The 26,668-nt window shown below is 48.6% G+C and overlaps 2 protein-coding genes across 4 annotated transcripts in view; one reads left to right on the plus strand and one right to left on the minus strand.

Annotated features, from left to right (window-relative positions):
• Positions 1-26,665, plus strand: part of INSYN2A (inhibitory synaptic factor 2A) — a 62,668-nt gene extending 36,003 nt beyond the window's left edge. Inside the window, exons 3-4 of one of the 3 annotated variants that reach the window (XM_079137288.1) lie at positions 2,501-2,572; positions 17,219-25,694. In XM_079137288.1, the coding sequence (XP_078993414.1) occupies positions 2,501-2,572; positions 17,219-17,402 (256 nt within the window). In that variant the 3' untranslated portion in view covers positions 17,403-25,694. Of the gene's footprint in view, positions 1-2,500; positions 2,573-17,218 lie in introns of all 3 variants that reach the window. The other 2 variants (XM_079137287.1, XM_079137289.1) reach the window with 2 other exon arrangements.
• The window catches only part of DOCK1 (dedicator of cytokinesis 1), a 490,559-nt gene that overhangs the window by 254,885 nt on the left and 209,006 nt on the right, over positions 1-26,668 (minus strand).

Raw genomic sequence — 26,668 nt, forward strand, 5'->3', positions numbered from 1 at the left:
AGAAGCCTGGGATCTAGGACTAATGAGATCCCGGACCTGCAGTGCCACGGCATTCTCCTCTGAAACAAGGAAGCATGATTAATTGGAAGACTCTAGGCTCCAATGTCAGTGCGACACTTAGAAACTGAGGTTACTGAGCAAAGCGGGATGTGGATGCTGATGAGGCTCCAGAAACTTGACCGGAGGCCTAGGGCAGGAGGGTCTATGGGCGTGGAATCAGAGAGTGCTGTCAGGCAGCAGTGAAGAGACCCCCGCCTCTGCCTTCCCCAAGCGAGACAGCACAGAGACCACAGTGCCCTCCCTCGCGCCCACCAGGACAGCAGGAGAGCAGCAGCACCTCGCCAACCCAGCCCAGGGCATGCCGGCACGTTCACGAGCATGCAACTGAGGGCCTGGGCTCCACTCTGGCACTCATTTCACAGTGCAAAATGACCTTGTTCAAAACTGAGCTCAGAGCCACGCTCAGGGAGAATAAGCAGGAGAGAGAGGCCTTATGCATATGCCAGCCTTGGGAGCCTGGGGAGAGCTGGCCGTGCCCTGGGGGACCTGCACGGCTGGGGCAGATCTGCAGCCAGGGATGGCTCTCGAGGAAGGGGTGGGCCTGGCCATGTGTTCCTCCTGTCTCCTGACAAAGGCAAGGGAGAAGAGACAGCCAGGTGGCAGGCAGAGGTGCCCTGTGTGGAGAGAGACAGTAGGAAAAGGACCAGCCACCATGGTACCATCCAGTTCCACTTCGGATGCCATGAATCTCCGGAAATGCTTGGCAATACCTTGGGGCAGAATGTGGCCACTCAATTAACGGTATGCAGGACTCGAAGGTCACACTCCAGTTTGTGGGGCTCACAGACAGTCGCACATGGGCAGACAATCCTTTTGTCAAATGTTTATGTAACACAAAATAGAATGAGGAAACAAAAGTTATTTTCAATTTAAAACCCACAATGCATACATGAGAAGTGTACATAGTGAAGGTGACGGAGGTATTGACGATCGCTGTTGACAGAAACCCTCTGTGCACACTATTACTTTGTTGAGTGACTCTGTGTGTGTAAATTTGCCCCGAGTGATTAGAAGCCAACTTAGAAGGAAGCTTTACTCATGCCACAAATTTAACAGATTCCTGTAATCCTGTTTGTCCCTGAGTACAAAATAATATTCAGAAAAATCATACCTATGTGTTGATAATATGAGAGAGGAAAGGTCAACCCAAGGAGGTGGGAGAAATCATGAAAGCACAAAGCGGCCGGCGTTCCTGGGGTGACTGGTCTAGGATGTAGGCTAGCCTGGTCCCGAAACTCCGTCAAGCCTTTAAGTTTCTATAACTAACATGGTACTACAATAAACTCCAAGGATGCTTTTTAGCAGCAGGCTGAGCTAGCAACCCCTACACACACACACACAGTCCAAAATCCAGCTGGCCTCATAGGGCACAGAAGTCCCCAGGGACTGCAGCCAGCGAGAGTGGGCAGAAGAGCTGAGAGTGTAGCAGGATGCTCTCACGGAGGAGGCAGGAGGCAAGGCGTGAATGTTCTGGGACATGTGGACCGAGAGGCAGCACCGAGGCTGCTGTCTAGGTCTTCATATATATATGACAATTTTATTCAAAAGTTTTACTATCGAAATTTACAACTTCACTTGTGAACACTGAAATCTGAATTTTCCATCATTCACCTGTTTCACAAACATTCTTTTGACTTTTTTCATAGATTTAAAATTGTAAAATCAAAGTGCTTAGTGGTAGAGCACTTGCCTAGCATGTATGAAGCCCTGAGTTCAATCCCCAGTACGAGCGGGGGGAGAGGGAGAGGGAGAGGGAGAGAGAGGGAGGGAGAGGGAGAAAGAGAGAGAAGGAGAGAGAGAAAGAGGGGGGGAGAGAGAGAGGGAGGGAGAGGGAGAGAGGGGGGAGAGAGGGGGGAGGGAGAGGGAGGGAGAGGGAGGGAGAGGGAGGGAGAGGGAGAGAGAGGGAGAGAGAGGGAGGGAGAGGGAGAGAGAGGGAGAGAGGGGGAGAGAGGGGGAGGGAGAGAGAGGCAGTGCAGTGTAAAGCCACTCCTGACATGCTGGACCACAGGCCACAGGTGCCAACTCTGCTGCCGCAGGACAGGGGTGGGCCAGAGCAAGCCAGGGAGTCACCACCCGGGTCCACGGCTGGTTTTCCCTCAAAGTTTCTTCATAACACCATAAATATAAAGCTGTGCTGAAACATCCCAAATTCCCTGTGCTTATAACAAAATCAGATTATAAACTTCATCCGGTAGCTTATGCTCCTAAATTATTATTATTTCTACTTTCTAAATTTAATTTAAAGATCACGCCAGCTTTGGAAGCTGCACCGCTGTGTATGCCACACACGGGGCCCAGAGCACACTAGGGACACTCATCTGTTGGTTTCCATGACAGGCACGCGCTTAGCATCGGGAGGCATCTGGTGTGAGGTGTCTGCTCTGTGCGGCCAGCAACCCCCTGCCACCACTTGTAATGCTCTCCTGTTCTTATCTTGTAGGCTTTCATATCGGACGGGGCAAGACACAGCTAATTGTGACACATGCAGGAACAGTGCATGTATTATCTATAGGTATGTCGACTCCCCTCCTGCCTTCCACCCTGAGTGACAAATGGTGTTTACCCATGAATGTGAGAACCATCCGGGCCATGCTGAGATGATTCTGTCAGACGAAAGTAAAGGACCTGCTTGATCCTAATCCTGAACCACCTCAAATGCGCCACCCCAGGTATATGGTGGCGAGGTGAAGGACAGCTTGAGGCCATTCATCTCCCAGAGACACCGCTGTGGCTTCCAGAGCTGGTGTCAGTTTGATGGCTTGCTCCCGGGGAACCCATAGCCATGGGCACTGTGCAGTGCGCTCTGGAGAGGCTGTAAAATGTAAGTCCTTCAGATGGCACAGATCAAAGGCTGGAGACCATCTGCATGCGCTAGGAATGCCGCTGAGGCCCCAGGCTGCCCAGGTCACCTGTGCGGCCACTTCCTGGGAACTGAGAGGGTTATCTGAGGCACTCACAGCCCCCCGAGTCAGAATCCCCTCTCCAGAGTCCCTGAAGCTGTTCCTCATGTTGTTGTGGTGGTGATATAAAATATATACTTTTTTTTCTTTTTTTTTAATTGAAAGCTTGTTTGTGTTATTGACATCAGCAAGAACTCAGCAGAAACTGTCAACAGGCAAAACCCATGTTAGGCTTTGGCAATAGTTTAGGATTTTCGGACTCGGTCAAACCTTTCAGTGGGGTAATTTTTTCTGGCAGGTGGGGGGGGGGTGATGTAATATTTACAAACAAAATGTGAGAGATGTTATGATTTGGTTTGCTTTGAAAAATGAAGACTGAAGACGGTTAGACTGACCGCACGCCCTGTGTGCTGAGGGTGGTGATGTAATCAACGATGCAAGTCCAGGTGTCTTCTCCACACACTGCTCCACCCCCTCTGGATGGACACCAGCGCTGGCTACCGCTGGACCATGTAGTTTTCCTAGTTTTCTGAGAAACCTCCATACTGTCTTCTTCCATGGCTGCGCTAATTTACATCCCAACATCAGTGTGTGAGACCACCCTTCTCTCTACACCCTTGCCAGCATTTATTATTATTTTGTCTCCTTGATCATAGCCATTCGACCTGAGGAGGGTGGGGTCTCACCGTGGTTCTGATTGGCATTTCTCTGCTGGCTAGTGATGGAGGCCATTTTTTTCCTATACCTGTTAGCTACTTGTAAGTTTTCACCTGTCAAATTGTCAAAAAAACAATAATAACTGAACAGTTACATACCTAAAAATGTATAAAGGAACCCCACTTCCCCTCCCTTAAACACACACACACTCTCTCTAAAGGTCTTCAAAGGTGAAGTCCTCTGCATGGAAGAGTCTCAGGTCATGCAAACTCAGGCCCTGCACTCGCTCTCCCCACCAGACAGAGGAGCCCAGGTGGGGTCCAGATTCTTCAAAAGAAGAAGAGCTGGGTCACCTGGAGACCCTGACAGGGAGCAGGAAGAAGAAACTGCAGGTAGAAAGAAGCACCAGATTCCACATCAGCCCACTGCCTACAATGGAGGTTCTCAACCCAGGGTGATTCTGCCTCCCAGGGGACATCTGACCACATCTGAAGGGAAACACAGCTGGGGAGCTACTGGCATCTAGTAGGTAGTGGCCAGGGATGCTGCTGATGTCCTACTGGACAGCCTACAACAAAAGGTCATCGGGTCCAAAATGTCCACAGCACTGACGTTGAAAGCTCACCCTATTGGAACAACCCCCATGTTAAGGCCATGGGGCAGCAGACAGGGAGCCAGGACCCCTGAGGGCTACTGGCCACTGCTAACGTGGATGTGGAATTCGAGCACCCGTGCCATGATCTTTCTTGAAAAAATAAATTCCAAACTCAGAGACAGCAACCTTTCGGAGAAGTCTGCTTCGTATGAGTCTCTTCGCCACCTTCATATAGCAGAAGAGAATTTTGAATCGATGGTGAAAGAATGCAATTGACATAAAATGACCCCCCCGACTAATGTCAGCAAATTAGGAAAAGAGGAGATGACACAGATCACCAGGCATCTCCTCAGAGTTTAGCCTTTATTACCTCAAGAGCCAAAGCTCTTTTAGCCTTCTAACGCAGCAAGATAGAAGCAAGCAAAGACTTCCAGAGAAGGTTCGGAGAATAAGCATGTTCAGCCTGAACCTATTTAACGTTTTTCCGGGTGATTGAAAAAAAGAATTTATTAGGACACTATCCAATGTAACTGAAATAATTTAAATACATTTTGTTCTAAATCCAGAAGTGACTTACATAAAAGGTAATATGAGAAGTGATTTAACAAGTCTGAGAAAGAATTTGTCTTTTCGAGAATTAGCGTGGAGTGGTTATTTGAATTGGCTCAGCCGGCATCCTGCATGAATCCCAACGCACCAGCCACTGGCCTCCCGTCCAAAAGAGCCAGGAGTGTCTAAGTACCAGAGCAATCTTCTAAAATGGAGGAATTCTGGCCAGGAGGAAGGAGGGAGACACCGTGATCACTCTGGTTCTCCTGCACGAAGCAAGGAAGACATGTCTACTAACAGAGGCCCTTTCCTGAAGATGGGATTGTAAGGACTGTTGATTTCAGTACCTGCACCTTCAGAAACTGAACAGAGGCAAGGTCCGGGCAGACTCCCAAACCCTATGCCTCTGCCTCAAAGTGGAAGCATCCTGAGAGGCAGAGCTACAGGAAAAGTGGAGTTTGAGATCCTTCTTTCAGAATTCCAGTTTAAAATCACTCTGCTTGGCACACGGACAATTCCCACAGCCCCCACATTCTGATGCAGATTTAGCAAGCAGGTTCTAGAGCATTCTGCATGGTAACGTGACAGCCAGAATCCCACTGTCCCCTGAAGTCTTCTTTTAGTCGTCCAACTGGTTTTCCATACGATCTCACTGTACCCACCAGGATGAGCACATTCAGCTCAGCAAACGGTTTCTCAAATTTCCTACCATTTTATATTGGAAATAACTAAAACATAACAGTTATTCTGATGGTGGAAAATGATGTTAGAGGAAAGCTTTTTGAGGTCTGCAGGAAAAGATATAACAGGGAGTAAAAATTTACTCTGGTCAATTAACTGAAGACCCAGTCAATGGAGGAGCCATAAAAACGGATAGGATAATGTAAACATGTTATTTTAATTCAAATCATGGAAACTGAAATCTCCATCTCTATGATTTAAAGCTCTGCCAATCTTTTGCAGTGAGGCCCAGATGCTTTCTCTGAACGCACAACCCCAGCCACCACCAGGGTCCCAAGATGTCTTCCAGGAATCAAACCGCTTCTCTTTCTTGAGGGTGGAGCACCTCCTGGAGGGAGTCTCATTTCAGAAGCCTCTGGTGCACGCCAGAGTCACCCTCACTTTCCTCACACCCAGTATTTAGCAGCAAGTTGCTCTTTCCAGACTCACAAAAATGAGAGTTCTTCCTATGTCTTTGGTTTCTGCCACATGACAATAATGACATCATCTCAAAACCAGATCCAATGGCACTCACTAGTCCAGGAGCAAGGACAGCATCTTGGCACACAGGCAGCCGTAGAAGGGCAGAGGGTCACATTCAACAGGAGAGAAGCCTTGGAGAGTCGGTCACATGTGCCCTCAGCAATGTTGAGGGGGAAAGGGCGCTGGGTGAACCAGCAGTTGGCCTTGGGGCTTCAGTGGTCCCCACAGAGTGCAAAGATGGACGTGCCAGGAGAGAGGAACTGGACCACCTCTACAGAGACGGCCCTGCCCGAGGGGAGGAGTCGGCTGGGCTCCCAGACCTTGCAGCTGGTTCCAAGCCGGTCGCAGGGCTCAGGAACTTGGCTGTGAACCCCACCCATCGCTTTCACTCCCTCCTGGGATGCCTGGGGCACCTTTGTAGGATCTGGGCTCCCTTAAATAAGTTTCAAAATAAAGAAACCTTCAACACCACAAGGCTGTGGTTGTCCCAGAGGCTGGAGCACACAGGAGGCCCTGACAGCTGCGTGTGTCCCTGTGCTGCAATTTGTCACACTGCCTGCTGGCAGGTGGAGGCCCTGGAGGTCAATGATTTTGACCCCACCTGTCTTGCATTTAAACACTGCTTTTTACTGGAAACCAACTGCCGTCCTGGAGCAGCAGAACCCCCCGTGGTTCCAGTTCAGCTGGGCCAGGGAGAAGAGAGGGGTGCTGCAGAAGGCTGCTGGGGTTTCATCCAGACAGTCCATAACAAACGTGCACCTTTGCCATGGTGGCTGCACGTATTTCTCTGTAAAAAATGATTCTGTCGTGGAAATACACAGGACTTGGAAAAAACATCAAAAGGACAAAAGGTTTTGAAGCAATTTCAGGAAAAAGGCTGCCAGGATCACAAGCACAATGTTGAAAACATCAGCCTGTCAGAGCCTGGCGTTCAGATCAGGGTGCCCTGGAGGTCGGTGGAGCGGCCGCCCTCTCTGGTGGGCGGGCAGGTGTCCATTCACCTTTAATTCCTGCAGAACTGCAGCAACGGATCCCTTCCAGCTCTGAATCCATGAGCCTGATATTCACAACTAGGAGAGGAAGGTGCTAGAACTCCATCAGGGCGAGTGTGAGGAGGTGCAGGCGTGGACGCTCACGGGGTCTCTCCACCCAGAAGCATCCATTCCTCTCCTGGCAGACCGATTTCCATAATAGGCCTGGAACTCAGTGCCCTGCCCCAGTCCCCTGAAATACCAGGCTCCAGGTGATACCTGGAAACGCTGAGAGGGTTGACATAGTTACGTTCTCTCCCTAAGATGACATCCCTTTGATTGTGATCTGGACCGACTAAGATATTCAAATTAAGGAACGTCTCAGCGTGAAAGAAGATTAAAAGAGATTCAAGCTGAAGTTTTCTTTCAGTGAAACTTTCCTGGCTTATCATCCATATTTCTTGTCAAAATATGCTTTAATTAGTTCAGAGAATGTTTTAAGGATAAATTACCAATATAATCTTTGCTCAGAAGCAGCTGAAATCCTTTGTCTCCAGCCTCTCTCTGCACCTCCCTCCCACTAATCTGATGAGTCACGCTACCCATGACTCACCTTTTGTTCAGACTTTGCTTCAGAAAGGAACAATCAGAGATACCACCGCAGACCCATCCCTTCCCTCCTTTACTGAAATGGTTAATTTGTAAAATAATACTGCAAGAAAATGCCCTGAATTCTAATTTGTATGTTTTAATGAAAATAACAGTGTGCCAACCCCAATTCAAAGGCTTTTGGGAGATGGCAGCAAGATTTAAAAGATAATAATAATGCTGACTCAGATTAATTAGAGAGTATCATTTCCAGAATTTTAAATGTTCCCGTGAAGCGTTAGAATCTGAGCCACTGCGTTCTCCAGGAGGAGGACGCCTGTGCCTGCTTCATTTCTGCCTCTTCAAGGCCACCAGGCAAGTGGCCTCGTGTGACACTACATCATGCAATGGAGCAGCCGGTGGGCTGGCACCTGAGTGGAGGGGAGTACCTCGGTCCCCTGGGGCTTTGTTTTCAACAGCACAGAGGGAGGGAGCGTGGGGATGTCCTGCAGTCTACCCATTCTTCCATCAATCCAAGTGATCCATGATGGTCAAGGGTAGATGGAATTTCCAACAAGCATGTGATAAAATGCCTGAGCCCTTTCCTTCTGGGGCTTATAAGCAATTATTGAACAAGCATTGTCCAAGAGACTCCCGGGAGAGAGGCTGAGCTGCAGGCACTGGGAGGTGGGGATGAGGCTGAATCTAACCGAAGACCTCCCACTGCACACCTGTCACCACAAGACCCTGCAATGAGAGTGACAGTGGAGCGGGGACAAAAGGGACACTCACTACTGAAGCAATGCCACAGATGCAAGGACCTGAAAGGCAAGGAGGAGCAGGAAGTCAGGCTGCCTCTCCTGGAAGAGCAGACACAGAGGAGCAGGGATCACCCTCGAAGGAGGCCAGGCTCAGGGACCTGGATGGCTCTCTAGAGCCCCTCAGCTGGGTGGGAACACCTGACGGAGACAGCCAGAACACCTCCAAGGCCGGAAGGGACACCTGGCTGCACGTGGCCCTCCTTCCTATCATAGCCAGGGAACATTCCAGTGACTTTTTCTCAAATAGGAAGCTCCTCAGTTAAGCAAGTTCCTTCCCGAAAGGGCTGGAGGGCTTCAGGGAAGATGAGGAAAAGACTCGAACACTGAGATGGCTTGAGGAACGCACAGGGGCAGCGCGACTTCCGCACTCACCCTGGTGGTCTCCTGGTGGGGGCACAGCCCCGAGGCTCACAGGCCTCCTGCCAAGCGTGCAGTGCTCCTGCCCCGGTTTCCAGCTTTCTTCAAACAGGGAGCCAGCCTTCAGGTGGTGCCCAGCAAGGTGGCTGGCTGGGCGAAGCACCGGGGCTGAAGAAGGGCCTTTCGAGAAGGTGACCGCAGTCACGCGAAGAGCAGTGCCAACCCTGCCTGGCCAGAACCTGCCCGCACGGGGACTGCCACCGCTCGCCCTTCGGCCATCCGTGGTGGACATGCCTCCCTGTCCTGCGGCAGCCTCCCCTGGAGCACATCAGGACCGAGAGCAGCTAGGACCGGGGTGAGGAACACCTGCCTGCCCCTAGCGCTTGGCACCCTGCGCGCAGCACATTCCGCGAGGAGGGGGCGCAGGAGGCGGCAGCAGCGAACCCCTGGATGGTCCCTCAGGCGACATTACTCTGCTGGAAAGGGACTCTTAAAGCAGATTAAGAGTCAGGGGAAACGAATGACCTTGACAGGCCTCAAAGTTCTCCTTGAAAATGCCCGAAGCTGATCAGCAAACTCTCTCTTCTCTTGTATTAGAATTCTAAAACACAGCATCTCCTCTCCCCCAGCACGTGAGGACTGAACCTGCAGTCATTTTAGTAGCCTTAGGGAGAGGCTACGAAACCGAGCACGGTCCTAAAACGGAAAATGATAACTCCTCTCGGCATTGTATTTGTAAAGCAATTATTGGAACTTTACTCAGCAGGGAAAGGCCAATCATGTGAGTGACCCTGTTTTTGGTTATTCCCAAAGGGAAAAGCTAAGGAGACTGTCACCCAGAACAGGGAGAGGGAGCTACCTTGTCAGTTTCATGGGGAAATGAAGGAAATCGGTTTATAAATACAGGCTGCAGTCTTGTCACAAAGCCCAGAGTTCATCTGGAACTTCCTGAGGAATTTGCACAGTGACTGGAAGACACAGTGGCTGCCACAAGGCTTCACAGCCTCTTCCCTCTGCCCCTCTTTTCTTTTTTTCTTCATTTTTTTGGTATCAGGGCTTGAACCCAGGGGCACTCAACCACTGAGCCACATTCCCAGCCCTTCTAATATTTTATTTGGAGACAGAGTCTCACTGAGTTGCATAGGGTCTTGCTAAATTGCTGAAGCTGGCTTTGAACTTGCAATCCTCCTGCCTCAGTCTCCCGAATCACTGGGATCCCAGGTGTGTGCCACCACACCTGCCTCCACCATCTAGAAAGCACCCTGCTCCTAGCGGTGACACCCTGAAGTCCAGGGTTTCCCCAGTCCCTGATGACACCAGAGGACAAACACCAGGGGCCAATGTCGTGTGTGAGGAGTACTCTGACTGCCTGCAGCAGTGCAGATGGCTCTTTTAGCCAACGTTAGGAGCGGGGTGAGCTCCTCGGCACTTAGAAACAGTTCTAGGCCAGGAAAGGGGGATAGATCTTATGGCTCCAGCTAAGGAGATGATCACCATGAATCTGGAAAAAGCATCCATCTTCAAAATGAGAAGGACCACCAAGGTGATGCCCAGGGTTAGGGCCAAGTCCTGGCACCCGAGGGGTCAGTGCAACCAGTCCTGTGCTTACTTCGGTCGGTGCCGTTACACCCCAGGGGCACTGTGTGCTTTTCACTAGGGCAGGGACAGCAGCACACTGTCCTGTTGCAGTCAGTGAATTGCTCACCCCTCTAGTTATAACGTGTGACCTCTTGGCTTCTTGGACGGTGGCACAAGATATGCTTTTTATATACATACGACGGTCTTTGTACTTCACCTGGTCTTTCTCCTACTGGGAAACTATTTACGGACAGAGGTTATAAAAATGACTTGAGTCTACCTCTGCCTCTCCATGGCCAAAATGTGACCTGCCCTTGGACCCCAGCACTCAGATGAGGTCCGGGCGCTGGAGAGAAGAGAGATAAGATGCATAGTGATGATGGAGCTTTAATCAAGCAAGACCTCCCCTGGGGCAGGGGAAGAGGCTGGACGCATGCAGAAGGGTCACTTCCAACGGCATCCTCCAGAGTACGAGTGATAGCTAAGATACCTGGCTAATGCTTTGGTTAAAAAACTAATGATAATTTCCTTGTCATACCAGGAAAGGGGGACAGATCTCGTAGCTCCAGGATTCATATTACCAATGAGCCAGAGATTTTAAACCTCACAGTGATTCTATAAACGTACGCCTACCATGCGAAATAGTGCTGGGGGAAGGATACAGAGCTGAGGTGGATCATTTCTACATTCCAACGGTTAGAAAGCTAGTAGCTGTAAATCACTAATACTTTATTGGAATGAGAATCCAATATGTCATATATGTGTGTATATATATATATAAAATATAGGCATACAATATATACACAGTGAATGAATTTTGTAGGTAGAAGAGAATTCTAGCTGAGCATGATGGTGCACCTCTGTAATTCCAGTGGCTCAGGAGGCTGAGGCAGGGGGATTGCAAAGTTCTAAGCTAACCTCAGTAACATAGGGAGGCCCAGAAAAACTTAGCACGATCCTGTCTCAAAAATAAAATATATATATATATATTTATATATTTTAAAGGCTGGCAATGTGATTCAGTGGTTAAGAACCTCTGGGTTCAATCCCTGGTACCCAGAAAGGAAAAAAAAAAAAAAAAAAAAGGATTCTATAAATAGAACAAATGTTAAATGTAAAACAGAAAACAGCAGCACTCTGCTGAGATCAGAAGTGAGGGGTTTGGATCACTTCATCAGTTTTTATCGATTCAGTAAGTAAAGAGAGCATGCTGGGAGCTCCACACTGTGCCCCAAACAACTGCAAAACCAATGTGGACCGTGGCTCTGCAAATCCACACCTGAGAGAAACCAGGGGTGCCTACCACGAGACATGTTCTTCTAGGAATAGGGAGAGAAACCCTCCAGGGGAGAGTTCCTTGCACACAACCGGAGAGATGGGCAGCCCTGGTTACTCTAGAACGTCCACGGAGGGAGGTGATTTGTGTCCTGAGGAAGTCTGGAAGGATGAGCAGGAATTTGGTGTGGAATCTACCAATTTTCCTCAGGTGACTCTTGCCATTGGACTGTGAGAGAGAACTAAGAGAAAGAATGAGGCTCAGCTGTTTTGAAGGCCAAAGGGAAAACAGAAAGTCTGAAGGTCAGGGCTAGGACACCAGAGCGCAGCCAAGCGGGAAGCTCAGTGAGGCTTTGCTGAAGGCAAATCCACTGAACCCAGCTGATGCAGAGGCAGCAGGGACAACTGGCTGGGCTCTGCTGGGTCTGAGGTATGGTCTGCTGGAGTAACGATGGCCAACTGTCATGGTGGAAGGATGGGCTCTGGATGTGCTGGACAGATACTGCCCCTCAGATGTCCTCATGGAGAAGTGTCTAGAAGAGAATGATGGCTACTTCAGGTCCTGTTTCTTCCAGGAGGGGTAGTCAGAGAGACACAGATAAGCAGAGGCCCAGGAAGAAAGGACATGCTTCAGTTCCCTGGCAGGTAAGGAAGAGCAAGCCTGGAACTGCATCCTGACTTTTGGCCTCCTTTGGACAGTGCAGTGCTACCCAGGCTGCTAACAAAGCTGGCCAGGCTGCAGCCTAGGTCACTGGACATCAAGCATTGTGCTTTGGGGACATTTTCTTTCCTAGCCACAGCCACGCCCCAGTGTGTTGGCTCTCTGGGCTCCGAAGCTGTCCCTTGGGGCCACCCTGTGAGTGGAAGCACATCTCCACGTCATCTCCCAGCCAAGGGAGCTCAGGTCCCCGAGGTGAGCGAGTCTATCCACAGTGGCACAGCCTGAGTAAGTGCAGAGCCATAGTCAGCATTGGGGACTCTGATCTAATTCAAAGAGAATTAAAAGCAGAGGCCTCAGATCCACAACCCATGGAGCCACGTGGCCTAGCCAGGCTGAGAAATCAAAGATTTCAGATCTTCTTCCACTCCAGAAAACAAGCAACTGCTGCAGGCCACGCTCACCTGCTCTTGACTCGTAGCTGCTACACAGAGAGGGCTGAGAGGGAGGCCTGTGTAACGCATGCCTCTGAAATTAACCAGAGGAGCTGGTGACAGCTTGTGAAGGAAGCTGGCAGGGCCTGAGTATTTATAGGAGCATTAGACAAACCGTAGAAGCTGGAGAAACAAGAAGGCCTGTTCTGCAACTAGGAAGCGGCTGGAAGTGTTACTACAAAACCCACACCTTCCCCAGGGAGAAGATAAGAGCTCCTGAGTGGGCCGACAGAACAGCCTGAGGCTCAGAGCAGATTTTTACTTCTTTGGAAATAGAATAATAATTTTTAAAGACAGTCTCTATTCTGAAAATTCAGTTTTAAGAGAAAAGACGAACCAAAGAAATTAAACCTCTCCCAGTTACTTTAATTGCACAGCACCATCTTTATGGTGCGGCCCAGGCTTTGCTTTATGGTGGCCTGCACAGGGACAGGGCTTCCAGGACCAGGAATTCAAAGTGTTCTGATGAATGGTCCAGCTGTCAGCAGAGGATGAAGATTCAAGCAGAGCAAGGACAGCTGGACAGGGACAGTTCCAGTTCCTGGGCTTACATCTGATAAACATGCCCCAAAGCCCAGGATCTGTCCACCCCACCACGCAGTGTGCAGGCAGCATCCAACATGGACACTAAGGGAGGGCATGCCTGCCCAGGGAGGGTCAACTGGGCCCCAGCCCTGCAGATTCATGCACTGAAATCAAGAGGCGGGACTTTCTCTAGGCTGTTCACCATGCTACGGAGTAGGCACTCAGCATGTGTCCAGCCTGCCTGGTTACAAACACAGAGGCCTGCCGAGTGCCACAGGGCATTGGGACCGGATGGTCGCAGGGAGTCCTGAAGGACGAGGGATCTGAAGCCCAGCTCCCTTCTGCCTGTTGCTGCAGGAGAAGCTTCCATCTGTTAGTGCCGGGGAAGGCTGTCCTAACCACCTGATGCAGGTGCACTGCCTTTAATGGCATTTAGAAGCAACATCACGAGAAAAACAAGAGCTTGGGTCCAGTGCTCCAAGGTCACAGGACAAATGCACAGGGAATAAAACAATGTGCCCAGGTCCCTCTGAGCAGAAAGCCGGGAGTAGCTGGCCAGGAGCAGGCACCCTGCTGATGCCAACACCCTACCCAGGATCAACCAGCAAGAGGGAGCAGGAAGGCAAGGCACTAGAACTCCCTGTGGCAAGATCCCAGCACGTCGGGCAGAGTTTAGTGCTGATAGAACAGAGCCACGCTGCACTCAGCCTGCAGTGGTCCCCGCGGCCTCCAGGGGGAGCCCTGTGTTTCTGTGGTGAGGTGGGGGGAGGGGCAGCAAGAATACCATTGGCCAGAACAGAGCAGGTTTGGGCCACTGAGACACAAGCCCAGTGGGACCTGCCTTTCAGACTTCTCTCTTGTGCATTCATCTCCAAGTGTCACAGGCAGTGCAGTGAGGGGACCCTGCTGCAGGTGCTGGGAACAGAGAAGAAAATGCTCTTCCCCAGGCAAGGCATGCACACTCAGGAAGATGGATTTGAATAATATGCAAACAAATGCAAAATTCATCATGGTTAATGCCCAGAAGGAACTGAAGGACGGAGGACAGGAAGACCTGTAGGAAGGAGGTCAGGCAGTACAGAGCTTGTGTTTACCTGGGGAGCAGTAGGTCTGGGGGTGGCCAGCCATGCCAGGTGCCAGAAAGGTATTCCAGCTGGGGAGAATGATCATGCAGGAGGCAGCGAGGGGACAGAGCACCAGCCCTTGGTGTGTGCAGGCAGCAGGCGGCGGGCGGCGGGTAGCCCCCACACCCTAGCCGGACAACTCTAACAGGAGGGAGAACTACCAACACAGGAACCACAGTGCCCTGGGCTGTGCAGGTTGCCCCCTGCCCACCAGGAGGGCAGGGGCTGCTTTCTTCTGGCCACTTGGCTGTTAGGACCACAAACACTTTTGTGTGTACGTTAGCCAGAGCGGACCAGCTTTTCTCCTTGTGCTACTTCCCTGTCCAGCCTGCTGCCTGCTTCAGACCCCTGTGACCTAGAGTGCCCCTTCCCAGGAAGAGAAGTCCCAGAAGACAGTGCTGCACAGCAAGCGCAGTGCCGGTGCCCAGCAGCTGTGGTACACCACCCGCTCTGCGGGCTGCAGTCCTTCCGCAGCAGATGCCCTGCATCCGGGGGACCAGGGTGGGGAAGCAAGGGGCACGACTCACAGTCACTTCACTGGCCCCCACTGCAGGCATGCCCCCGGAGGCACTCAAGGCTCACAAGCCTCCTAACAAAGTCACCTTCCCCCAGCAAACCTGCTGCTGGTTGCAGCTTCCCAAGGCAGCCTACTGGGGGAGCAACCAGGAATCTACTCCACAGATGAAGTCCAGTGATTCTGTTAACAAGAACTCAGATTAGATTACTCTGTGATTACATGGCTCTGCAGTGTGATAAATTGGTTAATAACAGGATTCCCAATGTAGTTGCTTAATGAGAATTCAATAATTACAGGTGCGGAGACCGCACTGTGAGCCTAAGAGATGCTAGCCCCCCCCCCCCCCCCCCCCCCCCCGCTCCAACAGCTACCGGGACAGCTGAAGTGACTGTAACCAGGGGGCAGGCTTTCAGTACTAGCCAAGCATCTCAGTAAAATTCCTCTCAGATTCCAACATGCACACCCCACTGGCCCCGAGTAAAAGACTCCTGTCTGCCTAGTTAAATGTCAAATTGAAGATCCTCTAACATATCTCCATGAGTTAACTCTTATTCCCATGAGAAAATCAAGATCGGCAGATAAGTGAAGATAAAAGAGTATTTGAATCACATAGTATAAGTGAGGAAACTTTTGCAGACACTCATTTTTGGCAGTGCATTTGGTATGTGTGGCGATGGGTGGGGGTTCCTTATCACAATTCAGCAAAGAAAAGGATGATCTCCCTGAAGGAATGAAATCAAGTTAAAAGAGAATGATGGACTTAACCCAGCACTCGGGCAGAAATGTGAGTTCCACCTACCACGGCAGGAACCGTGTAGATGCAGCACATCCTCAGGCCTGCACTTTCCACGGATGTCCCTAAGAGGGACTATATCTCCACTGTGACGTGCTGTAAGCTAGAACAGTTGGGTTCCTGAGGATTTTTCCTAAGTCCTATAAACTGCAGCATATCTCAAAGAGGTTCTTCAGAATGGGCAAAAGAGTAAGTCCTGGTTTTAGACTCGGGGGTTAACTGGCCATAAACTTGCCTGACGATTTTTTTTTTTTTTTTAATTTTTAAGTAATATAGTCTTTGACAATAAGAAAAATGGAGTGCTCAATTTAAAACATAAAATGGTCCATTAGAAAGGGCTGGAACTTGTTTTGAAAACTCCAGATAATACAGCTTTGCTGTTTTGTCTTTCCAAAATGTCAAAATTTGGCTAGGATTAATGGTTCTCTAAATCAATAGGATTTCATGTTTATAAATGGTTTACGGTTCCGCTGGTTATAAAATGTTATGAGCTCATGCATTATCATCACTGCTGAGCCTTCACTGAAACCTCCTGACATTTAGTCTGGCATCCAGACCAAACAAGGAAGGAAGACACAGCAGCATTCCCCCAGCCTGGAGGGAGGCAGCACTTGTTTCAAACCTGAGGGGTCCAGGGTGAGCAGAAAGGGTCACCAGGCTGGAACTGTTAGAAGTTCCCGAAGAGAGCCCACGGGTTCCTTTCAAGCCATGCGGGGAGGGGACTCCAGCAAGATGGCAGCATTCTTCAGAGAAATTTCAGAAGAAAAAGCACATATTTTAAAAATCAATTTTAATCCCATCTTTCTAATACAAACATCACGACTGACTACATGTTTACCCAGGATGGCTTCAGCGAGGTCATTACAACTTTGTGTTGTTATTACCAAACACTATCTATATTGCTTTCTGGAAACCTGTTTGATAACTACTGAGTCATGTGTGATGGTGTTGACTTGATAAACACTGTTTTCCCCAGTGTCTGCCGGACCCTATGGCTCTGAGGAGTTTCTCAGACAAATAAGAGCTTGCAAGGAGAGTGTAAGCCAAGGTCATTTTATTTCACGATGCTTTCAGGTGAGATAAATAGGTGTTTCTGAGCCTGGCCAAGCTGCTCGGCATGGGAGCTCGCTCACGTGTGCCTGGGCTGCATGGACTGGAGGACCTCTTTCTCCTCCTGCCTTTGGTCATCTCTTACTCCATGAAGCACAGGTGGACAGCATATGGGACAATGAGGTCATTCAGGTGTCACACTTTTCATTCCAACAGACGCGACATATACATTGACACCACCTGTGTATGTTAACAAAACTTTAAAGGTTCACCATGAAAACAAATATGTTACTTTCTGAAGAAAATTAGCCTATTTGAAATAGTTTACAGCAATCTGGAACTAAAATATAATATGGTCAACTGCTTAACGTTGTCATAAACTGAGAGTACAAACAAAATATGAGCCATCATTACCCTTGTAGCGTGTTGCCAAATTTTGCCGCCCCTTAGGGGGATATTCCCATAGGAGGCGGAGTGCTGAGTGCTTTCCTTTGTCTTTCTAGTGTGGAGCTGGACTTTAAGCAGCAGGAAGACAAGCTGCAGCCCGTGCTGAAGAAACTGCACCCTATCGAGGAAACTCAGGTCGCCCCTTCGCCTTACGCTCAGGAGACGTACTCCGCAACGCCCAAGCAAAAATCCAAAACTGAGTCTAAAAAGCATGGAAGATGGAAACTCTGGTTCCTTTAACACTCGTAGTATGTGAAGTCTCAAAGGCTGTCTTTAAAACCCACTGGAGTTAAATCAGTCCTTTTCCAGAATGATTAGGATCGAGGGAACTGCGGTGCCAATCCACGCGCTCCCCGCTTCTCGCCCTGCGTACCAAAAAGGCCTTCGTTCCACCAGATAATTAACAGAGTAAGGTAGTCGATGTCACACCTGGCTAGCTGTTCTTTGCAGTTCACGGATGTGGGATGTAAAACCTGAAAGGAAACTGATGTACTCAACGATGATAAGTCAAACTTCTAACCCCCCAGATCTGCAAGGCGTAGGTTACCAATCTGCGCCATGGCAGGCTGTCACTCTGCACACAGTGAAAACTCATAATTATTTTCCAGCCTTTATTTTATTTTTAAATAATGAGAAGAAAAAGCAAGCCTTATGTTTGCAGAGGACTTCATTTTTAAGTTCCATCTTGCAGATAAGCAGGGGGCGAGTGCAATTTTCAGCACATCAAATTCCGGAGAAAGCACAATTTTTTCAAGTGGTCGGAGACCATGAATAATCTCTAAAATGTGACTCTATGTATATTTGCCTTCATGTGCTGTAGCGCTAAGCCAAGTGACCACATCTCAGTGTCACACTGACACCTCAAATTGAGCACCCTCTTCATCTCTAGACCTACGACATGTTTACTGCTCATTTTCCAAATGGCCAGCAGCCAGGAGTCCCCCAAAGTCAAGACATGCCTTTAATCATTGCAAGTTGACAGGGTCAGAGCTATTGGACACTCAGCTTTCTTAGATCTCGTTTTTAATCTTTTGGTACCCAAAGGCCAAATGATAAATTCTGGCAAGAATTTGAAAACACACATAGAGATACACAATGGATAACACAGTCACCAATAAATCACAGGCTCTCTGCCACGGCGGGAAGTGTTTTTGTGGATCAATCCTCAGAGACACTGTTCGCCCACAGTGTGCAGCCAGACATTTTATATAATTCGTTATGCTTTATAACAACCGTGCAAGGTCTGACCATCTCAAAGAGAAACAGCGTGTTCCGTTTAGCTGCTACCAATGGACAAACTTATTATCACCTACATTTAACCTGTTAGTAAGTTGTACTAAACGACATACTTAGGGGAAAGCTGTGAATCAAATATTTTTAGGTATTTTTTAAACCCACAGTAACACTCAGAGTTCTCTCTTGATTACACATTGCAATGTAAATCTTAGTTCCTTTATTTTTTCACTCATTTCTTTGCACCTTTGCAAGTATCTTTTTTATAGAGAAAAAAAAGAAAACCTCCCCTAGTCTGTTCATGACTTTGTCTATCAATTTTTTGCTTTTCACAATAGGAAGTAGGGATCTTACTTTGCCTTTTTTTGTACAACTAAAACTTTGAATAGTTTGTGATCATACCGAAAAACCCCGTCCTCGAGTTTTTGTCCGGCAGTTTCATATCTAAGAGTGCCAACGTGCACACTTCATTGATGACGCCAAACACAGAGTGGCTCATGTTGGTAAAAGGATCACGGCCCACTTTGTTCAGACTGGAGCTACTTCTTGCCGTGCATTTTCCTCCTCCCTCAACAGCAATTCTGTTTTAGTTCCGAGCATTCTGCTTCTACCAGAACCTAGTTATCAGCAATCAGATCTGGACTTCAAAAAGACTAAAGAGTATTTGTGAAAACATTCTTTAGGGGTTACTCAAACAATACTGCAGAGGTATACTTAATTTCACACACACACACACACACACACACACACACACACCTTTTGTGGAAATACTGTATAAGGATTCAAATCCCTGAATAGCGGTATCCCTGAATAGCAGTAACAGAACTGGGAAATGTTTTTGTGCAAGAAGAGCGATAAGCAAGTTGTTCCTATACCATGAAGGAAGTGCAATTGTTTCACGTAGACTAAAAATTTAAAAACGTGTTTCATGTTTTTATACTGTTTTTAACTCAAGTTATAAAAATGTTTGCAACAAGTTCTTTCTCCTTCTGTTTTAAGAACCCCAGGGAGACCAGTGAATGGGAAGAAAGGTGTCAGCAGCTTGCTGAATTAGCACTGCACACCTATCCCACCGAAAGGGCATCCTGGGACAGCAGCTGTCCCCATGTCAAACCAGTCCAGACCAAAAATTCCATGCTTAAAATTTTCAGAGTCAAACAAAGGAAACTCTGTAGGTAAACTAATTCTTCCTGAAAAATGAAAGCAACTCCAAAACAGAAAATAACATTTCCAAAATCATTTCATGGTTTAATTGCAATGCATCACTGACAGATGGAGATCCTTCTCTTGAAAGATTTAAGTAAAAACTTTGACACAAAACCAAGGTGAAATGTCCCACGCTCCCTCATATGTACATGTACATGGCATTACGTATAGAGATTAAATTATTATACTTGTCATCAAGTTCTTTATTAATTTTTAAATAAAAAAAAATCAAAGGTAATATTTTGTGTGGCTATCAAACTTATTTCACAGCCTCAGCAATTTGAGAAAATAAAAGTAATCTAAGAAAATAATAACGATGGACGGGGGCTTGGGCTGAAGAGCATTTAACTGGGTCTTGGCAGAGTGGGAAACCATGTCCGCCATGGGCATGCTGCCATGCTGCCTGCCCTGTTGGCGGTGGGGCGGGGCTCACACCTTGCCCAGCTGTGTACCCAGCATGGTGTAGCCGCTGGGAAGATGGGGACCTTCAGGTGTGCAGGACCCCATGCAGGCTAGCAGGATGCCATTCACTGAGGTCTAAATTCTGAAGAACCTCCAAGGCGATGACCAAGCTCACCATGACATCCTCGCACAGCCCAGTGTGGGCAGCTGCTCTCGCCCATTCAGTGAGCAGGTCCCCAGTCCCAGGGAATTGGCCAGTGGCTTCCTTTCTTCTCTAGCTGCCCCAGGTGGGCAAGGAACACCCCAATAGGGCTGTCCCCCTTCTGGTATGGTGTCCACAGGCAGACCAGTGCTGCCTTGCCTGGACGGCCTACTGGAGGGAATGCACTCCCCAAGGTCTAGGGTCCCCAAGCGAGGACGGGGCACTGCATACTTGGATGTCAGGCTCCTCCTACCAACACATGTTCCTCAGAGAAAGAAGAGGACAAAGGCAAGGGCTGCGTGGAGAGGGGACGGATGGCCCAGTGCACTGACTCAGGGCAGGGAGGGCACACCAGCCACACCCTACTCAGCTATCACCCACCTACTGGGCCGCCCCAAAGCTCCTCCTCTATGCACACTGAGCTGCAGCAAAGGGCAGTCTGCCATGCTGGTGCCCAGGGTCACTCTAAGTGGAAGTCCAGGGCCTCTGCTCAATACCCTTCACTCTCAGATGTCCACACCCCAAGTCTATCACTCATAATCAGGGACGGAAGGCAGGGAATGCCGCACTAGCTCAGGGAGGGCTGGAGTGACGGGCAGGCCCTTCCTGCGCGTGCTGCAAGCTTGCTCAGCTACCCGCTGCATGGATAGCAGAGTGCGGCTGGACCGTATGGCATCAAGGGTGCTGCAGCCCCTGGCCAGGACCGGCCCCCACACAGGCCCTCTCAGGAAGGAGCAGGAGGTGGCCTGTAACCCCGTGTTCCCTGAAGGACTACTGCAGGCACGGCCTGGCCTCCGGGCACACAGTCACCAACTAAAACAAGACTCACCATTGCACAAAGTGTCTTCATCATCGTCACAGAAGAGAGTAAAAACCAGAAACAAGAAAAAGACACAAACACTTCTGTGTCGCACTGATTGTAACAGCGTGGCACTAACGTGCCCACCATGGTGGACAGGTTGTTCGGGACATTTTTATCAGTCAGAAAAATGTGAGCCGATGGCTACTTGAGGTGGTTTCAAGAGTGCAATGCAGTTGCTTCCCGGCCAGCTCGCCTCTCGGGTCTGTAAAGCCCTGTCACCAGCACCTTTGGCGCGGGCTCACTGCGCAACCAGCTCACTCACAGGAAGTAAACAGCACATGACAGCAGGTGATGCAAAGATCAGAGAGAAAGGCTTGTTTCATGAATTAGCATAGACTGATCATGCTCACACAGATGGCCTGCTTTGCAGAGGATAGGTCTAGTGAAAGCTAGACTACCTCTCAAATCACTCCATACTTAACACAAAGCACCTTTGCAGGTGGTATGAACATGTATGAATTACAGAGCGTGTTTTACCCCAACCATGACATGGTTTTTATTTCCTCTGCTGTAAACCTACAGTTAGTAACCAATCTTGAAAAAAATAGCCCCAGGAATATAAAAAGGCAAGAAAAACTGTTCTCCCAACACCAAATAAAAGTGGACATACAGTCATTGCTGCTCACACATACACATAGGCTTTCTGGAAGCCTTACGTTTCGTTAGCAGATTTGCTGGCCAACAGTATAATTAGAGACAGTTCGTGTGATACCTGTATACAAAAGCCAGACACTACCCATTTGAAACATTTATAATGAATTTCTCTGTTACAAACATAAATTTAAAAATGACACTTCTTAAAAGCACATTCATATTTACATGCCATGAGAATAAACATCTCAAAACCAGCACTCATGCAGGGGATGTAACATTTTCATGAACGGTTTGGTTATGAGTCTTAGTTAACAAGGCACCATTCACTGGGAAACCAATGTAGCGCCTTATTTTCCAAATGAGAAAGCATGCCAGGGCCTTATAAAACACCAGGTTAAGAGAAAGCTCTGGGTTTTAATTAACAGCAAACTCCCCACCAGCAATGCTACGGTCACGGTGGAACATCCTGCACCCCATGCAGGCCGCAGAGTAGAAGCGAAAGTGCAACCATCACTTGAGGCCAGCAGTCAGCAGGCTCCTGTGGTCCGGAAGCTCCTGTGGTCCCAATCGTAAGTCAAGGGTCCAGGCAGACTTCCTCCTTCTCTACACAGGCCTGAGTGAATTTTGTGGATTTTCCAAAGCACCTTCCCTTAGAAGAGGCCACATTTCCATTTTGGAGAATGAGTCCTTTTCAGGCTGCTGATGTGCACATAGGCCAGTGTCAACTCTCTGACAGTCCTTCCCACCCAGCGGAATTTCACCCATGCACAGGCAGTGAGCCCTGTCCTCTGAAAGCAGCAGCAGCTCTGACCACAGGAGAAGGGGCGTTCCAATGCAGTAATAACTCTCAGGTCTCACCCTGGTTTGTGCACATATGCTTATTCCAGAAAGGACACGCTTGTATGGGGTGACGCCAGGTCACCACCAGCGAGCTGGCCTGCCTACCTGCTCACTACACAAGAGCATCTAACCCTAGCAACGCCCTCGGCCCAGACCACACGTGCACATGATGTATGATGCTTGATGCCCAAGGCACAATGGCCTCTCCAAATGGAAGAGAAAAGTAAAACCTGAAATTAGACTTAAAATAAACCCAAGCATTGCACTCAAGTATGCCACAGCCACAGAGCAGGGGATGGAGGTGAGATCGCTCCTCATTCTGTGAGGAGCTATCACGGAACTTGTTGCAGGGCCTGTTTCCCTCATCACGGTGCCTACAATTCCACAGCTGCCAAATGGACTTGTCCTGAGTGTTGTTTGTTTGAGTACAATACTTAGGATCATGGATCCCAACAGCCAATGGACTAAAACAAACGAGACATAACTGACAGCCGAGTGGAGTTTCCGTAAAACACTGCAGACCAGATAAAAGCAGCTGAGCACCAGGGATCAGAGCCCTGCAGCTGCCTGGCTCCTGCAGTTACAAGAAGCCCTGTCCTGCATGTCACAGTGGCACAGTCACGCAGAGTCCACACTTCTCCACTCCACAAGGAAGAGGCAGGGCAGGCTGGAGCCAAACAGCCTTCCCACGTGCACGGTGCCCCACGGGAGCAGAGGTCAGCTCGCAGCAGGACTGAGGACAGCAGCCAGGAGTATGTCGTCAGTGAAGCCCATCTAGCCAAAGATTTTTTAATCACTTTGATTTTTTAAAAATCCGTTTCCATCAGTTACTTAGAGTTTTTAAGCTGATTCAGTCATATGATTTCCACTACATTTATGCAAAAATGAGCAACACAGGAAGATTGAAATCTCCGAGGCACAATGGAAGGGTACAGCTTATCCAAACAGATCTATAAACTATTTTCTCTTCCTTTTCCACCTTAGAAGACCCACTGATTAAGTTTTTGTCCCGATCTTGCTCTAATCTAAATTCGCAGAGCAACAATGGTGACATTAAGTAGTGAATGCATACATCCTGGTCAGATGGAAATGGAGAGGGCAAGGTGAAGCCTGCTAAACCCAAGGGGAAGGAGTCAATCTTCCTTCTCTGTTGACACCAAGAGGGGCTCAGGGCTGGCGGATCACAGAAAGATCCTTCCCAACAATTCAAATTTTAAATGGCAAAGGCCCTTCCTGAAATATCCTGACGTTGTCATTGCTCATTAAATAATTATAGTTTATTCAGAATATTTCTTTTTGAGATTTCTTCCATGACAGCTTAGTTTACAAACTAAATTAAAAAGAACTTTAGAAGTATTTTTATAAATATTAGAGATGTTGGAATTGGAAGGGTCACCTGAAGAGCTCAATCCCCTTCCTGCTCCAGACTTCCTTTTGAGGTCAGGGCTATGGGGTGGGCCTGGGCCCCTGCCAACTGCTGGCAGAGGGTGGGTCCTCGCTGTCACACCTGTTTCTCAGAACATGCCAAGGCTCATCCTAAGGTACTCCTAAGAGCTCCTGAGAACACACGGTGCCTCCATCCTGGGGCATCCCTGCCCTTCATAAGATGAGCAGGCAACTCCTGCACTGGCCCTATGTCCTCCAGAAGACCCTAGAGTTTGATCCTATGGAAATTGTTCAAGGTAGAAAAGAGAAAGAGGCTTATTTCCCTGGACAGCTGCCTCCTATCTAGGGCAGAGACTAGGAACAATTCAATGTTCTCTCTGATATCTGCCATCAGTACCACATGTCTCAGTCTCATAGCAGAGACCTGGAGAAAATTCTGGCATCAAACCCAGGCTCCAGGCAAGTCTTGCCGCCATAGCTGCAGGGCCCTGAACCATTTCTCTTTGCACATGGGGTATTTCCTACAAAAGGATATGCAGCATGAAGGTAAAAATTAAATGAGATTCTACTCATTAGCTTTGTTGGGCCCAGCACATCAATAAGTGCTCAGTAAAGAATTGCTACTATTATTCCCATTATTATCATTACGACTGAGATAGAAGAAGCTTTCCAAATATGTCTCAGATCACAAGGTCTGGGAGGAAATGCCATGCTCTGGAAGCTGCTTTCCACCCTTTGTCCAGGATGTGAGCACGAATCACGAGCTCCCCACATTCCAAAGTACCCATTGAAACCCTGGGGGGCTTCCCCTTCACCCTCCTCTCCCCAGTTTCACTGCTGGCCAGCAGGCTACCTAAGTGAACACACACCTAGGTAATGTCCCCAGCCAAAGGGATAGAGCTCAGAAGTGAAGTGTATGCACAAGGTCCTAGGTTCTGAGCAGAGGCAGGACTGTGGCCCCCTGGCAGTGGCAAGACATTGTCCCCCTAACCAGAAGCAGGCCTGTACTCCTAACCAGAGGTGGAGCAATCTCATTAATCCCCCTGTATCCACATCTGCCATCTCCCTCATCTGACCACATGCACAGGCCAGTCCCTCACTCAGTGTGAACCCCTGCGTGCCACTCCAGGAAGGGCCAGAGGAGAATGGCAAACACCAATCAGTGTCAAGTCACACGCCATTCACTCTCCCTTCAGCTCCTTTCCTAGGACCCTGGAGCAAGCTAGCAGGTACTGGAGCAGAATGTGACCACCAGACCCCAGGGTGCCCAGCTGTGGGTCATGGCTTCATTCTCACTCAACGTGAAGCAGATAAAGGTGTTCCACATTCTACAAAAGGACAGGCTGAACAAAGAGAATGAATAAGCAAAGCTCCATGCACATGATAATGAAGAAGTACACAGCAAGTAAAGCCGATTGATATAGAAACATTTTATTTCCTAACTCCTATATGTGAGAGCCAAACTCAAATGAGATATACTCTGAAAAGGAAACTCTGAGACATGAACTAGGCCCCTTCACCTGATGGGAACACTCAGGCCACGCTTGGCTGGCCTGTCTCTCTGGGGTCCGTCCACACTGGCATCCTCAACCAGGACGCCAGCACAGACACCAGAGCCAGCCCAGTGCTACATGCTGGCTGTGCACCCAGAGGAAACGCATGCTTCACCTCACTGGTCTGCTCCCTAGGTCTGCAGAAGGACCCAGCTCACACACCAAGAGAGTCCAAGTGCCCTGTCTGGCTGCCAGTAAAGACTCTGAGCAGCCTTTCTGTTATTGATTAGGGAAGTCATTTAGTTATTTCTTTTTCTTTACTTTTTTTTTTGAAAGGCCATTCAACAAGGTGAATTTAATAATGGGTCCTGGAAATGTGGATCTTTTGCCTAAGTAGCTAAATTTAAGAATTATGGGCAGGGTAGGGTGGGAGGCAGGATGGGAAAGGGGAGAAACTGTGGAATTGACCAAATTGACCAAATTACGCCATGTACGTGGATAAAAATATCACAATGAATTCCACTTGCGTGCAAAACTATAATGCACTAATCTAAAAAAATTAATAAATAGAAGAACAATAGAGTGGAGGAATGAGATGCAGGGCAGGGAGGAAGGGAAGGGAAGGGAGTTACTAGGGCTTGAAATGGAGCCAGTTACGGTGGGTGCATTTGTGATATGTCCAAATGAATCCCACCATCATGTATGACTATAATACACTAATAAAAACAAAGAGTGGGAGGGCGGGAGGTAGATAAACTCTGGAAAAAAGGCTGTATGGTACGAACTTAGAAGACTGTCTAAACTGTCATTGAAATATCCTTTAAAAAGTGGTTTACCACACATAACTAACTGGCCTAAAAGCAACACCCTTAATACACTGGACTAGACAGTGAAAGTGCGAAGCTGGAGCACCTCAATTACATTTTAAGGGGCTTCGTAAAATTTTATTAATGGCACCTTAAATGTATATATAAAGAAAGAAACAGCTGGAAGGATGAGGACTTGGAAGAAAATCCACGTCTCCTGCTAGGAGTAACGAGGAACCCAGCACCCAAAGCTCCTTCTCTAAAAGGCTGCTGTGCTCACCTCCCACCCGACATGTCTTCCTGGAATCATGGAAGACGAGATCAGACTGTGTCCCCACTGCTCACTATATTTTAAGAAAATAAGTTCATCTCCCAACGCCAGTAGGAAAAGGACCAGGTGAACTTAAGGCTGGGGGTCTGTGACACTCCCAGGAAGATGTTCTGAAGGACACTAAGAATTCAAGCACGTGGGGCTGCGTACT

This window comes from Sciurus vulgaris (genome assembly GCF_902686455.1).
Source record: "Sciurus vulgaris genome assembly, chromosome: 4".
NCBI lineage: Eukaryota > Metazoa > Chordata > Mammalia > Rodentia > Sciuridae > Sciurus > Sciurus vulgaris.